Source organism: Podarcis raffonei, chromosome 3 (assembly GCF_027172205.1).
Source record: "Podarcis raffonei isolate rPodRaf1 chromosome 3, rPodRaf1.pri, whole genome shotgun sequence".
NCBI classification, from domain to species: domain Eukaryota; kingdom Metazoa; phylum Chordata; class Lepidosauria; order Squamata; family Lacertidae; genus Podarcis; species Podarcis raffonei.
The window spans coordinates 53,586,041-53,604,643 of NC_070604.1; the positions used below are offsets into that span (position 1 = coordinate 53,586,041).

Sequence of the window (18,603 nt, forward strand, 5' to 3'; positions counted from 1 at the left end):
ATCTTCCTACAGCTTGTTGAGTTTCAGAATGGTAGACAGCCAAAGTAACCGAGAGCAGTTTAAACGGCTACCTGCTTTTTCAGTGTAAAGTGTTCTTTGGCTGATGTACTGTTTGCTTATAAAGCTTATTTGCTAACTGGATGAAGCACCAGAGACTTGCAGCAGATGTTGCTGTTAAAAGCCAGTGATGATACAAAGTTTACTTTTGCCATGAAACCCCTAGGAGTATTTAAGAACATGAAGAAGTGAAGCAGTTTGTGGGATTCCCCACCCCCACCCTGTTTTATTCACTTCCCAAAAACAAAAATGTAATCCAAATTATTTCTAAACAGTTAAAAATCACAGCACTTACTAAGTCTCTGTGAAGCACCCAATTTGCGTGAAGATAATGAATTCCATCAAGAATCTGATAAAGTAGTGATTTCACCATAGATCTTGGCAACTGCATGGGTTTCTTGTTTGCTTTTGAGGCACGATGGAACTTGATAATATGCTAGGAATAAAAAAAAGATTACAGACATGAATGTTGATGAAATAAAATTCTTACAGTGAATTTATTTTTTAAAAGCCTTGCATGTTCCAGGTGGCTTTCTGAAACTGAAGCATGCTGGCTAAGGGGACTCTCAGTCTGGTGAGTTGCAACGAGCTATAATATTACTTACCTGAGTGGCACCTTTTTTACATCTACATGCCATCTGGTATATTTTCAGCATCTGTTCTCCTGAGGAGGGATTCTACTCGCTTAGTGTTGTTATTGTGACTTTTTGAAACTCAGCAAAATATAATTCAAGAAATATAAATTTGAAGCTTCTCTAGTTCCAAAATCAAGTGTGCGAGTATGTCCCATCTTACATGCTTTTACATCTGACATTTCAGAAAATGAAACAATGTGATATGATATTGTAATCTCCCTGGATATGAGATTACTAGGATTGGAATGAATTTTATTTTCAGATTTGCTTCTCACACTTTCCCAATTTCTATGTAATTTCCTGTTGTTTTAAAGCAATTTTATTAAATTTAGCACTGTGTTCTTAAGAGTCATAGACTCTGGGAGATCTGTGCCAAATAAATGTTTGGAGTCAGTGGAAAACAAATTATGGTATGCAAACCCCACCCCAATGTATTTTGCTTTGTTTACATTACATGTTTGGGATAAGAAGATACAGCCCAGGAGTTCTTTTCTTAAATTTTTTATCAGTAATTAGAGAAGGAAAGTTGAGATTAATGGGAAAACAGGGATAAGGAGTATGGTCATGGGGAAAGGCTGGGGTCAATCATGAAAGAAGTAAGTCTCAATTGGTGGGATCTACTACCAGGTTGCGATCTGATCTAGGGTTGGTCACAACAGCAGCACTGCTACCATGCAAACAGTAAGAACTGAATCCTCAAATGCATGTTATATGCCTGTGAAGAACAGGGGGCTACGTGTGTGAGAGGACTGGTGGGTGCAGTGGCTGCTCCATCATTCTTAAAACCCAGCAGTCAGACCAGAAAGTAAGTAGGACCGACCAGAAGTGACTTGAGGAGGAAGAAGCAGGAGACTCTGCCTCCCTCAGGGGAATAAAGCAAGGCAGGGTGGGGAGGTCCCAAGAGAGGAAAGAGGCTGATAAGGCACTTGAAAGGAGTGGAGAGTCCATACATGGGAACAAAGGGAAAGCAAGAAAGAGGGGAAGAAGCTAAGAGGGAGCACATGCAAAAGAAAGAGAGTGACTCAGAGTAGGAGTTGTCAGTTTATATAAAAGGACAGGATGCTGGATGAATGCTGAATCTGTTGACCTAAGACTCAACAAATATTACACCAAGCATCAAATAACTTTGTTAGACGTAACAAGTACATCCATCGCATTAAAATATTCATACTGATTTTTAATTGTATTTTTATTGCTTCTTCTATTTTTTATTTTTGGGGGAGGTTGCATTAAATTTTGAATTCCATTAAAATGTTTTAGCATCTAGCATAGTGTATTACAGCTGCTAAACAACAGGCAACCCCCCCCACACACACACATTAAGTGGTTTGCTAAGGCCCTCAGCAATTTTCAAGTGGTCTGAGGTGGGTAGAAGTTTAGGAGCCACTGCTCTAGAGTGCACGGGAAACTGAAGTAAGAAGTTGCTGGAGATCTGGCGATTGGGGGGATGTTACTTGGTTAGTATCACAGGCACACACACCCAAGAGAAGACAGGGACTAAGTTTGTGCCCTTGGTTGTTACAGATTAGTTCAAAGACCTGTTTCCAGTGCAATATCTTTGTCCCAGTATTAATATGTGAAGTGCCCTTCCCTGATCACTGAGGTCTAATTGCACATGTACCAGCAGCTGCTCCCCCATATGGAAGTTTTCAAATAAGGTGCAAACCCTGAGAATGCTACACTTGGTCCCCACCTTCCTTCTCCTATCTCCAGCACACCTTCCTCCCTGGTCAGCCTTTCATCTGCACTGCTGCTAACCATCCTTCCTCTCTCAACCAGGGCTTCCCAACATTTCAAATTCCAATTTAGAGGGTTAGTTGGTTACTGCTGATGACAGATAAAATAAAAAATCATACTAAAGCTGACAAGAAAAGGAGGAGGGAATTCATGCCAGAAAGAAGATGAGGAACAGAGAGGAAAATGCCAATTCAAGGCTGTTTTCCAATTTGGTTGGCATTACAACCAGAACCAGGTCTCCCCACAGGTGGTTCCAGGGAAGAAGGGCTGACTTCTTAGACACTCAGCAACTAGAAAGGCACAAGCTCTCCATTGTGAAGAGTCTATAGAGAAAAGGAGTCTGGGGAAGGAATGCTTATATTGAGATTCTATACTATAACCTTAAACTTAATTGAAGCTGTACTGTTTATTATGATCGTTATGTAATGGATGTCTTCAAGAAGTACAATTAAGTTAGTGCTGTCTGTGGTAAGTTAAAGACAGATTTCTCCACCAGCCCTATTTAAAATATAAACTAAAGCCTGAGGACTTACATAACCTGTTCACTGGACCAAAAAACTTAAAGCACCCAGAGATTACAGTATTTGTAATTGCAAATATTTCTAATTAGGTTTTTCTCCACTTCATTGGCATGCAATCAGCTTAAATGTGGAAAAACAGCTAACGAAGAAACATATACAGAAGTTGCAATCCTTAGAAATCACTCCAGAAACTAAATGCTCAGCCCTATTTCTCAATTTTTATTTAATTGTTTGCAAAAAAAATTCATACCTCCAGTATTAAGGAAAAAAATATGGCAATGAACAGCATAAAAGCAACAATAAAATTACCGGTACATTAGTAAAACAAGTACAAAAGACATCATAAATCAGTAGATCAGCTTAATACGAAAACCCTGAGGGAAGAGATGAGTTTTAAGCAGGCTCCTAAATGCCAAGACCTTAGCTGCCTGTATGATATTCATTGGGGGCATATTCCAAAGGGCAAGTGCTGTGACACTTAATGCCCTGGTCTTAGTGGACATTAGATGAATCTTGGGACAATAAGGCACTGCCATGTCTTTTTACTTAAAATATTATTGTATTCTACTTATGATCTGGAGAACAATTTATTTCCTATAACAAAGTGTACTGGAATTGATGACTCTTAACTAGTAGCATATTGACAAATGAATTGTGCCGTCTTCCGTATTTATGTTTGCCACCCTTTCCTTGGCATGTATGTCACTGCCCTCTGGCAACTGCAATGAGTTTCAGCTCTCCTTCCAACCTTGGAGTGCTAGTGGTGGCAGTGTTCATCACAGAAGTCAATCCCCTCCCCAGAACCAAGGATGGGTGGCTGCACAGGCCAAGCTACCTAGAGTATGTTCACCATGCAGGGCCAAAATGAAAAGCCACCACATTCTGTCCCAGAGCAGGAAAGTAAAGCAAGATGCTTCCTGAGTCTGATTAAGGTGCATGGAGCATTTTAGCTAAGCAACAGCAAAAAAAGATGTGCTCTCCTGTAGGAAAATAAGGTGCAGGGCCTCCTCAGCTGCGCAGAAGCCAAAATAGCAAAGTAAGGATAGAGATTTAGCAACCATAATTTTTGTATTGGTTTCCAAGTCTAGTTAAAACTGTTGATCTATGGAAATGTACCATCTTTGGATTTTATTTTATTTTTCTAAATCTGCCCTTTCTCACAGAACTCCTTCCTATAACACCTATGTGACACATCCTCTCTCTTCCTTCAAATTATACCTTAAATTCAGTCCCTCTGTGATACTTCAGCATAACCCATAGTCCTCATCCCCTACTGTAACTAAGCCCAAATATGCACAAATGCCCCATCTTTCTCCCCTCCATTCATCACCTTTCTCTAGATTGGATTTTTGATTGTAAAATCCTCAAGAACAAGGACCTGCTTTTTTGCTTATTATTCTAGTGACAGTAACACAACAAAAAGTGTTACCTTCTGCTTGTTTATGTCCTAGCTCAGTGGTACCCAAGTATAGTCATATTATTTATCACTGAATTATTGTGCCTATGAATTTACAAGTTCTAAACTGAACTGAGATTGGGGTTCTTTTTTAAAATGTTGAGCACAAACAATCTCAGGGAGAAAACCTGCTTTATCTTTCTTGCACGAAGCAGCTGAGGAAGAAGATATTTGAGTACAGCGAGAAGGCAGAGACTAATAGTGGCCATTTAAAACAACAGTAGAGATTTGAGTAAAGCAAGGGCGGAGAAACACTGGGGGTGCTTTAAAAAAAACAAAAAACAGTTTTGACAAGGAGAAATAACAGAGGCGTGTACAAGACAGAAGCTCTCACCAAAAAGCTAACACAACAGAGGCTCATATTGATAATATGGCAGTTAACTTTTCAAACTTTGGTGAAAAGAGAAATGTGGAAGTAATATATTCCTAGCTTATTAGATCTGATTTAAGGAATGCTAGGAAGCTGTACGCCGGCTCCCTTGGCCAATAAAGCGAGATGAGTGCCGCAACCCCAGATTCGGCCACGACTGGACCTAATGGTCAGGGGTCCCTTTATCTAAGCGCCTCTAGGACCACCTTGCACACAAAGCTAGAGAGGCTCAGATAAGCTTATATAACAACATTTGTACTGTGTGTGGAAAGGAAGGTCATACAGCAGACTATGTCCAAATTCAAACATCAGAGTTCTTTTTAAAGGCCACAAATCAAACTGTGGCAGAATAAAGTATTCACATGCTCAGGAAAGTAATTATACGCTGGACTGCAGCACTACTGCTATTGCAAATGTTCCAGCTATGATATGATGAAATCTAATTGCCTGACCCAAGAAAGGAAAAGCCCTGGACAGACTTTTGTTTTTTAAAGAAACAAAACCATGGGATTCTGACTAGCTTTCTTGATTCTCTGTCTGGTACATAAAAATAGGAACTTTTTCAGCATCTTCAACCTGTAGAGACCACCCTGTTCAGTACAGAAATAGTGCACAGAGTTTTAATACAGATTTATGCAACTTACTTATCTAGAACTATATTTTAAAAGGTAGATTAACCAGATCAGATATATCACTGATTCTATTAACATTTATACTTATTTTACTATGTTTCATTAAATACATTTTTTTAAAAACAGAAATAGAAATGGCTTTTCCCCAGATACTGTTGGAACCAGCAATCTATCAATTAGAAAACAGATGGAGGTTTTTCCACCAACTTATAGACCTGGTTTTGACATCACATTTAACCACAGTGAAAAACAAACTATGGTGTAAACATGTATGAACAATCTGCTGCTGCGTGTTGAATAAAGGTCCCTACTTCACTATCTCCCCTGCTTCCACTGTTGCCACGCTAGAGAGGAAACAAATCAGAGGCTGGCTTTGCACTATGTGTGAACCAGTATTCATGGCTTGTTTATCTCTGAACAAACCATGGGCAGTAAACCAAACCAACATCTGTTCTTGGTTTACTGCTTGTTCTTTATTTGGAGAGAAAAAGTAGCAAGTGCTAGTTCACATGTAATGTGAAGCTAGCCTCTGGTTTGTGTTCTCTCCGACAGGAGCAAGGACTTTTGAGGAGCGCACTCCAGCACACTGCTTGTTCATCTTAAGCCAAACTTTATTTTTAGCTTTCATTTAATGTGATATTTGACCAGGCATTCCAAGAAGGCTTCAAAGCATCTATAGTTGTTTTACTTCTTTAATGTTATGAATGCTTCTATATTTTCCTTATTTATTCCCCAATAAAGCTTGTGATCCCAACTAGATCTTATCTCTGTGCTAAATTAGAACCTTCTTCATATGACTTGGTTTCCTCATAAGTCATGGCTTATTAAATTACTGTTTATTGCAATGACTTAGTGTTCCATATGAACCTTGAATTTAAGTATAGCTTAGTGTTGACATGTAAATCTAGCACCCATGGTTTGCACAGGCATCCCACTGCAGATGATCACCAAGAAACAAAGGCATAAGACAACATCAATTGGAAATCAAGCTGTGTACTGGAGAAACAACCCATGTTAGGCAAACTATGGCTTAGCACTGTGCATGAACCAGGGCATTATTCATTTATTGTACTTGTATTTCACCTTTCTTCCAAGGAACTCAGAACGACACACATGGTTCGCCTCCCTCTCATTTTATCTTCACAAACAACCCTAGGAAGGTAGGTTAGGTTACAATATAGTGACTGGTCCAAAATAACCCAGGGAGTTTGATGGCTGATTAAAGGTTCAAACCTTGATCTACCTGCTACTATTCCACTGCTCTAGTCGCTACACCACAATGGCTCTCAATCTAAAATATAAAATACTACTAGTATAATCAATGGCCCAGACTACCATCTTTTTTATCCTGAAAATTTTAAATACTACTCTTTATTTATAGCACAGAGCATGCAAACAAATATGACACCAAGAATGTAAGTGATCTGATAAAAAAATGTGTCCTTAAACATGTGGGTTTTAAAGTTGGTTTTGAAGGAGTAGAGTGAAGGAGCTTTACATACGTTGATTGGGAGGCTGTTCCAAGTGTAAGAGGCAGCATGGAAAGAGACAAAGTTGGGAGTGAGCAAAAAGACAACGGGGGCAGGGGGAGGTGGAGTGATGCTTAGAATACGTGACAGAGGGAGAGTTATTCAAAACATGAGGGATAAAGTTTTGGCCGTCAGCAAATTTCAGTCACTCCCCAGAGAAAGCAAACATTATTCAAAGATGTACATTATGGAGCTCAATAAACAAAGAAGGCATGGATCCTCCTAGAGCTGTGCCCTTAGCAACAATCTTTTCACATTTCATTTCACTTTTTAAGTTTCTCACTGGCCCAAAATAATTAGTTTCTCCACACCTCTGAAATTCCTCCTCCCAGAATTGCATGCTTCCTAAATGATGAAATAGTACAATTGCCCCTATACATCTTCTAACGTTTTATACAAAATATTAAAAAACCAAGAAAGCCAACCGGAATAATGAAGTAGCTAATTTCAAGGATCATAGAATATTCAGATTTTGGGATCCAAAAACACCCCAAAACAAGGCTTTGCTTGCAAAAGTAGAGGGTTGAAGCAATGACCAGAAAGGATCACAAACTAAGATTCTGAGTTAATTCATATTTATTCATGAGAGTCACTTTACTGGAGGACATCCAACACTATTCCAAGAAGGCAGGGCCAGCAATGCAGTTACTACCCACACAAATCTTACTGGCAGAGAGGGAAGCCAGTGTTTTAGTGGTAAGAAACGACAGCATTGGTCCCATCTATATGGCTTGATCATATGCACATTCTCAAAGCAGAATGGTACCTCCCTTACCCCTTACCACTGCAGGTATATGTGAAGTAGTCATTAGCCTGTGGCAATTGCGCATAAATACTTTTACCGTATTTTTCCCTCTATAACACGCAGATTTTTTCTCCTAAAAAGGAAGGGGAAATGTCTGTGCGTGTTATTGAGTGAATGTGTGGTCCCTGGAGCCAAATGGCGCGAGGGGAGGCAAAAAAAAATCAGGCAAAAATCAAATCGCGCGTCTGGGAGAAGGGAAACCTGAAAAGAGGAAGCGGCTGCTTTCCTGCATTCTGCCTCAGGGTCTTACTGCCCACCCTCCTCTGTTTCCTTGCTGTGTTTGCTCAAACGGAACAAAGAGCAGGGAAAGCCCCTCCCCACCAGGCAAGCAGAGGGGAAAGCAGAGTGTCGTCTCTGTGCTCCAGTGCTGCTGAAAACATGCAGGAGGGAGAGAGAGAGAGAGAGAGAGAGAGAGAGAGAGAGAGAGCGCGCTGGCTGGCTTGGGTGGGTAGGTGAGGGAAAACTTTTGCCTTCCTTTCCTCCCTCCCGTTATACCCCTCTCCTGCATTCTTAGCCAGCTGCTTCTCTGCACACCCCTCTCCTGCTCCTTGTCCCTTCTGTGTTTTTCCTTCCCTCCCCACTTAAAATGTGGTTAAAAAGCATGGATCCACATGGATCCTCAGGATCTTTGCATTGGGTCACCCCAAATTCACCATCAGATCACATAGCATGTCCATGGCTACAGCCTGCCCCCCAAAAATCACGCACCCACTGTTGCCTGGGGCTGCAATGATGCAAAAACGTGGTTACAAAACATGGATCCACATGGATCCTCAGGATCTTTGCATTGGGTCAGCCCAAATTCACCATCAGAGCACATAGCATGTCCATGGCTACAGCCTGCCCCCAAAAAATCACACACCCACTGTTGCCTGGGGCTGCAATGGTGCAAAAACGTGGTTACAAAGCATGGATCCACAGGGATTCTCAGGATTTTTGCATTGGGTCACCCCAAATTCACCATCAGATCACATGTCTGTGGCCACAGCATGAAGCACAAAAATGATACATCCACTGTTTCATTCAGAATGTTTTTTCCCTTGTTTTCCTCCTCTAAAAACAATGTGCGTGTTATGGTCAGGTGCGTGTTATAGAGCGAAAAATACGGTACATCCTTTAACGAGCTGCATGATTTAGTTAGAAAAATATAAAGTACCTTTTTCAATGGTTCAATGTACAAACATATTTAAAAAGTGGAAGCGTATATCTGAAAATTGTTAGTAATAATAAATTGGTGCATTGCACAGAAAGTGACAGTGCACAGTGAAATATGTACACTTTGCATTATGACTGCATAACAGATAGCTAACAAGTAGTGGTGACCTGACAAACCTATTGTTCATGTGGCAACTTTCACACAGTGCAAGCAGCATTCAAATGGCGAGATCTGCAAACTGAATTCTTAAGCGCACTGCTCATTTTAGCAGCAAAATATTGTTTTGTGATTGCTTTTAAAACAAATAAATTCAACTGATGCACAGAGTTAAAGTTCATGCATATAAAATGAAGTTATTCATAATAAGACTGTGATACTTTAGGATATTAATTGTACACTCGTTCTTTGTGCAATTAACTTCAATGGGGAAAACTTCGAAAATGAGTGGGTGCAAGCTAGTAAATCTGTAAGAACAAGTCTACCCAATTAAACTATAAGCAGCAAGCAGTAACATGAAACCTCATGACTTTATATCATTTTGATCCAAGTTTCTTTTTACTTTGAACATTGTGTATGTGTGTGTGTGTGTGTGTGTGTGGTTTCTTTTCCTTGACAGTAAGCTATTACTCATGTATTTTGTAATGGCTTTTCAAAGTGTGGTTTCCTTGCTACTGTATGTTTTACAGAAATTTGTCCCAGGCAAGCCTAAATTTCATGTTAATGTAATCCAAGTTCAGTATAGTTTAAGCTGATTAGGGAAGACCAGTGTTAATTAGACTATTTCCACAGGAGGTTATTACAAACAAACTGCTAACAAATATGCTTTATTTTCATATTGTACATGATGCACAAACATAAATGTTCGCACACCAACTTGTAAGCAACATGTGAACAGGCTGTGAAAGACTGTACAACCTGAAAAAAGAGACACGGCATATACTTTTGTAAACCAAGAAAATCTTTAATAACAATATAAATATATTAAAGATTTTCTTGGTTTACAAAACTATATGCCGTGTCTCTTTTTTCAGGTTGTACAGTCCTTCTTACAAATCAGTTACATTTGTTGTGAGACCTTAGTGCTAAGTACAGTATAAGGTTGGGGAAGAAGAGGGGAGAGAGGAGGGTGGGGTGGTGAGGCTTATATTCTTTTGTATAGTGTACTGTGGGGTTTTGTGTCAGCGTCAGCTGGGTAGGTTCTCTTTCTATTCGTTTATTACATTTCCTTGGCAGTGAGAGGTACTGGGGGGGGCAGGGTGTGGTTGGTTGTCTGTGGTTGGCTGCAGTGGGGTTTGCTTGTATTTGTGGGGTGGGGTGGGGGAAGAGGGCTTGTTGGGTCAGGTAAGCACATTCAGGTCATAAGCCCTGATCTCAAACAGTTATCTGTATTGCAGCATTGCAGGCATAGGTATCAATATTTGCATACTCCTAAAACTATAAAGCGTAGAATAGGGCAATGTGAATTAAAACACAGTGAGAAAACCAGTAATATTACACATCAAAAAAGGGGAAGCTGGGGTGGGAGATTTCTAGTCTTCATGAATAAAAAGAAGTCATGCTTCTAAAAACAAGGATGTCTCCAGACTGTAATTATTTTACAGGAGCAATTCAAATGCATACTGGATCTTTAGTGCAACAAATCCACTTAAATCATAAAAGAATTGGACATTTATAAACGGACAGGGAAACACATTGATAAGTGTGGTATGAATAAAGATCCACAGGAAAACATATAACCCCCATCCCTACAAGCAAATCAGGAAGAATACAAAACGAATACTCTATGTCACAGAACCACCCCATAAAAAAATCAGAACAAATTTCAATAAAGTCAAAATGAATGAAGTCTGACCACCATGTAAGCTTTGTGCAAGCAAATCAGAATGATGCTAAATAGACAGGTCATCTGAAGAAGCTCCTTCTTTTAGGCCAACTTTTTTATAAAAATAAATAAATCATTTTGGCACTTAAGCTATGTCTCCATTTCCAATTTGCCTTATGCGGCTGTATCTATATAATAAGCATATGAAAATCTGCACAAGTTCATAAATTATTCTGATTTCTGGGGTTTTGGATTTATTCGTTTTTACAGATTTTTACCATCCGCAACTATGGATATGCAACCACAGCCAGTCAAAGCACCAATAAATTCTGAACTTACCCACAAATCATGTTCGGCATAATCAAACAGCAGCCACACTTTTCTGTCACTATGGGAAAGGAAAACTTTCTGTAATGCAATCACATTAGGGTGCTTCAGTTCTCGCAAAAGCTGTAAGTGAAGAGACAAAATCATCAATACTTGTGTAACCACAAAATGGACAATTTGCTTTTAATTTGTCAAAAGGATTTGAAAATTCCAGCAATTCCGGAATAATCTAAGCACAAGAAGTACCTCATTTACAGAACAATAACGGAGTAAGCCTTTCCCCCAAAGTAGTACAAGAGGAGATCAAACAGGAACAATGTGTATAATCCCCTCCAGGGACTGATCTCTGCAGTGGACCCACATACATTGCCTCAAAAGTGAGAGAATTATGGAATTATGGATGCTCTTTGCTGATTCCTCATTTTCCCTGCAGCCCCCAGTCCCACCTTCCCAGCCCCCAGACCCCACACTGTTCCCCTCAGCCTCTGGAGAATGTTTTCAAGAGGCACAGGTGACAGCAGAGGGGAGAACCCTGCAGTGCAAACTGAAACTATCCAACCCCCTTTCTCTAGTGCCAGCAGAACTCCACTGAGTGTAAGTCAGGTTGCAATATATAGAAATGTATCCTAAAAGCATAGTCCAACTTTCAGCCTAACTCTTCGGTGTTCAGGTTGTTTATTGCATTAAACTGAAAAATAAATGGAATGCCATGAACAACATAAACCAAAGGCTTCATTTTGTTCTAGGATTAAAACATAGTAGCAGTTGGCAAGTATTATATGGTCATTTAAAAATTCTTAAATGACCTTTACAATCTACTGGTTTATGATCACAAAAGAGAGATCAGTATGAAGTTCAGGAAGGTTATTATTTAACCTGCCATTTCACAATAATTTAATTTCTCTCTTTCCCCACTTCCCAATTTTTAACACAGGGTATTGAATTCAGCATTCTTAAATATAACCTTTAAGAAATGTCAATCTATCGTGGATTTTGACTTTGACAAAAGTTCCAATTTTGCACAACTATTTAATTACTAAACATTGCATAATCTGGAGCATGCTCAAATATAACAAATTCTTGTCATACTGGGCATGTCTTTAACATATTATGTAAGGAAAAAAAATATTTGTGTTGGCAGTGTTTAGGTGAAAACATCTGGGAGTACTTTTGTGATTTGTGGGTTGATTCCACCACAAGAGAAATCTCCCTAAAATACAATGTTCAGCAAAGATCGAATGTGCTTTCTTGGAAAAGGACAGTGCAGTGAAGTAACAGACTCACTCACAAAAACTAAAGCAAGCCATATGGAAAGGAAGAGAGTTCATCTCTAAATCAACACAAGTATCAGTAAAAAAAAGTGCCAAGCTTTAATCCAGGAGAGGCAGAATGAGAGGAAGAGAGCAGAGGATGCCCTGTCCTCCCCTGGCTTCTGCTTCATCCGCTGCCAGTGTACAGTCCCCCCTCTAGGGAAAAAAGTGGGAGGAGGTTCCTCATCCTTGTTTCCTCATTCTTGCTTTAATCTGTTATTTGACATAAAGCTTTAGTTGAGTAACTGATGAAGCCTATTTTTATAACAACGAGCCAGAGAGCAAATAATCTCTTTTATTTGCCTAGGCTATTTTGATGCAGTCCTCTAACAAGAAATGAAAAAGAGCCTTAGAAGATAAGACGGCCGCTTTTTCAATCGGCACATGGCAGCAGCTTATTAAACTGAAAGAATTCCTACACTTCTTTCATTAGCTCCACAAGGCACCTATACTGATGTTTTGGCAATTTGAAATAACTATTGCTCCAGGCCAGCAGAGGCTCTTGTCAGAGAGAAGGATTTTTTGCCTATTTTGCAGCCCATAGAACACCACCTCCCATGTGGTTCTGGAGGGTCTTCTAATCTCCAGAGCAATTTATTCTTCAAAGGGCATAGAGGTTGCAAGGGAAATTTAGCTAAAATCACCTCTCCCCCTTTACTGGCAGGAGCCTTTGCTGGATCAGAGCTTAAATACAGAGCTTATACAGTCATGGAGAAAAGAAAGTACATCCTCCTTGAATTCTGTGGTTTTTCATATGAGGACATAATAACAATCCTCTGTTCCTTAGCAGGTCTTAAAATCTGGGGATCTGGGGGATCATTCAACTAATCTCCTCCCCTTTAGGTCCAAGGTCTAGGTGGAGAAAAGGAGGGGGGTTTTTCATTACTTATTTTATTAACAAAGCCCAGCTTCCATACCACTGCTATCATTTAGTATCACTTGCACCCTTAGCATATTAACTTTCCAATAACCCCTGATAATTGTGGGATGGAGGTATGGTACAAAGTCGAATATAGTTACTATATTTAACAAAGATAAATAATAAACAAGCATTCATGTTTATTTATTACAAGATTATGTAGCGCCCAATCTTGTGGTTACTTTAATATGCAGTACAGCTTATTTTACACTGCAAAACCAATACAGGTTTGATGAAACAGTTAACTTATTAAAACTCCTTTGCTGGGTTGCCCTTGTACTTACTCCATCCCAGTTAAGCCTCACCAACACTAAAACAGAGCGCCTTTGTTGAAACCTCTGTTTCAACTCCTACTGATCGTTTGGAACATAGATCTGTTTTTACTGTGCTATCCTGGAATCTTCCTCTGGCTTTCCGACCAGACACTACAGCCTAAAATTCCAAGCTGCCTCTCATTTCTTCACCTTTGATGGATATACCGTACATATTTTCCCCTCATCTCTTTAGCCTGAGGCAAGTGATTCAGCTACTCCAACAAGTCTTCGGCCACCAAGCCACTCTGTTTTCCTTTTGGGTCTTCCTTTTTCTTCTTGACCCTCTTCCTCTGATGTCTTCTTGCTGTCCACCACAAACACCATCAACAAACAGTAACTCCCTCTCTGATCAACACAAACTGATACAACCAACGCCAACTCTCCCTGACTAGCACCCAGCTGTATATTCACTTATTTTGGCTCCTCTAGTGCAGCCTTAGCAAACCACACTGTCTAACTCATAATTCTAAATCTGAAGCCACCTACCATAATATACATATCTTCTAACCTACTCTTGCACACAGGCAGATGGGAAGGGCCTCTACATTTTTATAGCTTAAATTTCTAAAGCTGCAAGAAGTACAAGACAATTTATTGTAAAAGCATCACTAAATGCCAGATCCTTCAAACAGGCTGGATGCTGACTGCTCATAGCTTGCAGAACTATTGGGATGCCAGTTTCGCCTTCAAAACCAGAATTAAGAGGACAAATCACTTAACCAACTAAGAATGGCTATTCACTGCCTAGGATAAATGGTGTGCAGACATCTGAAACCGAGCAAGGGAAATAAAATGCCCTTAGGATATTTTACACAATAACTATAGCTTATTGAATCCTTGATTTTTAAAAATACTTTCTTGTGCATTGTTGGCAAGTGCTGCTTTTCTTTTTTACTACAATTGCTCAAGTCATGCAACACCCTTGTTCCATAACAAGCATTTTGAAAAGCAGTTGTTCTATAAATAATTTCATTTCAAGATCTGAAAATGTTCTGGCATTAATGAACAGCATTCTTCTTAAACAAAAGCATTTCAAGTGACTTTAAAAAGGATTATGCTTTGATTCAAGTAAAGGAAATGAGACAATTAGCATTGTGCTTTCATTCCATGGGGTTCACAGAAAGAGCATAAATAAGTTTGGCACTTTTACTGATAGGAGGCACAGTAAAATATCACAATCACTAGCCTGCATATTTTTCAATAGGGATGGGCTAAGCCTCTAATTCCATCCTATTTCAGTCTTGCTGGCTCTTGATCATAGCTGTGTTCCATCCCATTGCGTCCCCTGGTGCCGACTGCATCCAATTAAGCACTTGTCCTGCTGTATGCATTCCGTGCACACTTAACTTAAAATCAGCAAGCAAGATCAGGAGCATCAGATCAGGTTACTGCACTGCAAAGTGGACCAAACAAATTTCCTCCTATGCCTATTTTTTAGTGCAAAGGTAGAAGCAGTCAAACCCCCACACAAATATCATCAAGTTAACAATTGCCTATTCTGAAATAGGGCATATACCACACCCAATCATAGTGACCAATGCGGGAAGGTAAAAACGGTAGCAGAAAAGTTTAATAAATCAGGCAAGCTAGATGATTGCAAGAAAGGAGTGGTGATCTAGCTGAATAAATGATAAGTAGTCTGCAAGTGTTCACAATATAATTTCAACATATTTTATGTCTGCTGATTACATGGGTGTAAATTCTTCTGCAGACATTAGACAAGGAAATCAATGAAGATTTGTAGCAATATTAAAATCTCTTCTAAACCTCACACTTGAGTGTTGTTGTTTTTAAAAAACCCAATATGTACATGTAGAATTTTATGAAAAGCAAAGAAAAAGAATAGAAAATAAGAATTATGTTCAGACTTTAGGAATGTGTCTTCATTATATTTTCATCTGAGCTTAAACAATGCAACATAATAGGAGTAAGTAAATGTTGCAGATGTCTCTCTATACAGCCATCTAACAATGTACTGAACACATTAAGAGTCAAATAACTAAATATGATTAGAAGTCCAAAAGGTAAAGCATACAATTTTCATTTTTCTCCCTACAAAATGCTAATTGTGTAAACTGTGACTGAATTAAGTTTGCACAGATTATTTCCATATCTGATTTGTTTGTTAAGTGTTTTTAGCTTGCTCTTCAGCGTGGTTTTGAAAGGTTCAGTCTACAATTTTGATTCAAAATGGCATTCAATTGTACTCAGATACAGATGAAAACCTGTACCTTGATCTCAGAAGCTATCATACAAAAAATGGTTACAATAGCTTCAGCTGTATTCAAATGCATTGTGAACAAACTTTCAAAAGGAAATGAGATTGGGAAGGAGGGGAAAGCAAACTTCAGCAATGGGTTTTAGTAATAGAATTATTTTAACAGCCAGCTGTACTGGATAGAGTTCAAGGACAGCAGGGGGCAAAAGTTGGTGTTTTTCCAGTAGAGCCAATGGAGAAGCCCTATAGTCCCATCTCCCTCTGCTAGAGGCTGGTGGAATTGCTGCTTCATAATTCACATGTTAGGCTGCAATTCTTTAATACAGGTTTCAATACTTATGAAGCAAATTAGATGCACTGATTTTAGTGGGTGATGAAGCACAGAAGTGACAGACTATGCCCCGTTTTAACATTATCTATCATTCTGAAGTATTTTCAACATAGTACAGGAAGGTTTTAAAATGTGCTTCCAAATCATGCATAGGAGGAGGCATTCACAATTTGGAAACATTTAAGATTTTAATATTCAAGTATATGCAATTCAGTAATTAGAATTCCTTTTGCATATTCAGGAAATAGAAGCCATGACCTACCCCACTGCTGATGTGCTCTACCTTGCTGGTCTTTTGAAAATTCCTAAAATGTCTAATTGTTTTCATTCTTGCATGGTACAGGCCAACTAAGCATGGAGCTTAGGATCAGCCAGGGGGAAATCTTAAATTCATGCCAGTTGGTTTCAGTGGGAATGCTTCTTGCCAACTTTGCATAACTGCACAAGAACTCCAAACATACAGAAGCCACTCTAATTATTTGATGCATAACTTTAGCAAACCACTCAAGAGCATGTGTTGAAAGCCAGCTGCAGTAAAGCATCACCCTTAAAGCACTACCACTGCTAGTCATTCATACATCTTAAGGGGGAGTGTGAATTATTCACTGGAGGTTATGAGTAGAAATTATATTTTCACTTCATTCGATACACCCCAGGGCGACTCCTAGGTACCCATCAAGACTCTGTTCTCCTTTGCCATTTAGGTCAAATTGTAGGGAGTGAAACTCTCCTAGTATAAATTGACATATAAGAGAGTTCTTTCAGTTAGGTCCTAGTATTCAGTTTGGGATATGCTCTCAAATAATCCATTTTGTGGCTCCAGAAAGAGGATTAGTTTAAGAAACAAAGGAAGCTTTGGCTTCCTTCCCAGTATTCCTTGCCTTCCTTCATTTTTATTGTTTTGAACTCAAATAAGTTCAAGATCCAAGTGAGCACCACTACACCCTTCCCTTCCTAGTCCCATTCAAATTAGCTTTGTAACATACCATAATAGGCTCCAGGCACCTGCAGAATTGGGAAAATCCTAGCCCCCCCTGCAACCAACCCCAAATACTCCAATCTGGTGCTAAGAATGATGTCCATATTCAGTCCCTGCTTCTTCATCTCAGGAGAACAAATATTATGGCTTGATTAACCGATGCTTTTTTTGCTCTTAACAGCCTGCATATTAAATCAATGTTTTGCTTTGTAATAAAACTATGCATTCCATTTCTGAGCACTGGCCTGTTGTCTGAATACTGTCTCTCAATGGCACTCCATGATTCTGGGAAAAAGACATGTATACACAGTCATAAACATGCATGGCTCAGCTTTATGAGCTTGGCTTTTATAGGTTCCTGGTCTCCTGTTATTTGTTGAATAACATGTCCATGCTTGGTTATCCATTCCTCTCCTAGAAAGAGGTGATTGAGCTATAAATGCAGAATGACAGAAATATTCTAGAAGTGGGAGGGACTAAAGGAAGAGTATTTGTGTCTCGCACCCGGTGGCATATTCAGCTAATGTACCATTTCATATTTTGTCAGTGGCATACAGGTCAGAAATAGACACTACTGCTGAGGATTACATTCATGGATTTAACTTTTCATTACTGAAAAATGAATGCATACCCCCCTAAGGTAATAAGCACCAAATTTCTTTTTAAAACACCTTTATTTTTTAAAAGTTTTTCACTACCTCCAGCTACCAAAACAGGGAGGTGTTCAATTTATACACTAAGTCCAAAAACCATGTAATCTCTCTTAATTACACACCAGAGCATTTTCGTAAGATCCCTTCTAATGATGGCACAAGTTCAAGAAGCTCCAAGCTACAAATTGTTTTCAAACCCAACTGGAGTGGTACCAAATGTTCTGCAAAAGTTTCTTTAAAAATAATTCTTTATTTAACTTTCATACGCACCCACCCACCCCACATAATATTTAAAAATCCCTAGGCAGTTATCATAAATCACAATAAGGTGATTACAGGAGAAAAAAATCTATGTACATAAAACATTCAATAAAATTACAAGAAATAATGGAGCAGGATTATGAATCTGATGAGCCAGGAAAAGCCTGCCCAACTAGATGGCTGTTCAGGATGTATTTAAAGCTTGCATTTTAAATTTAACAAAATACTTTTTAAAAAATAGTTGTGTATTATACTTGAATAAAGTTTCAATTAAGAAATTTATCAGATAATTAAACCTGAACTTTTACAAAAGTTTTTTTTTTTAAACCCACCATTAATTATAAACTTATTTAAGCAATGTATTCACTTACTGCTATTTCTCTACATGCCGACATGGATATCCCTGTACCTTCAATCTGCTTCAATGCATACTCCTTTTCATCTTTTCTGGAAAAAGAAAACAGTAAATGGTACAGGGCTTATTTATATTTAAAATAGTTAAAGAACACATATACTAATTAATCTCTAGTCTATATTTGTCAGGGATGACAAAGTTCTTCTATTAACCAGA

General features: G+C 38.9%; 2 protein-coding genes across 7 annotated transcripts in view; both read right to left on the minus strand.

Moving 5' to 3' along the window:
- LOC128410440 (uncharacterized) overlaps nt 1-18,603 on the minus strand; it is a 150,559-nt gene that overhangs the window by 77,619 nt on the left and 54,337 nt on the right. The gene's annotated exons all lie outside the window — the stretch shown is intronic.
- Nucleotides 1-18,603, minus strand: part of CDK19 (cyclin dependent kinase 19) — a 73,920-nt gene that overhangs the window by 28,163 nt on the left and 27,154 nt on the right. For 5 of the 6 annotated variants that reach the window (XM_053381680.1, XM_053381677.1, XM_053381675.1 and 2 more), the window contains 3 exons: nt 18,404-18,479; nt 11,060-11,170; nt 353-493 (listed from right to left, as the gene is read on the minus strand). In XM_053381680.1, the coding sequence (XP_053237655.1) occupies nt 353-493; nt 11,060-11,170; nt 18,404-18,427 (276 nt within the window). In that variant the 5' untranslated portion in view covers nt 18,428-18,479. The remainder of the gene's footprint in view (nt 1-352; nt 494-11,059; nt 11,171-18,403; nt 18,480-18,603) is intronic. The other variant, XM_053381676.1, reaches the window with a different exon arrangement.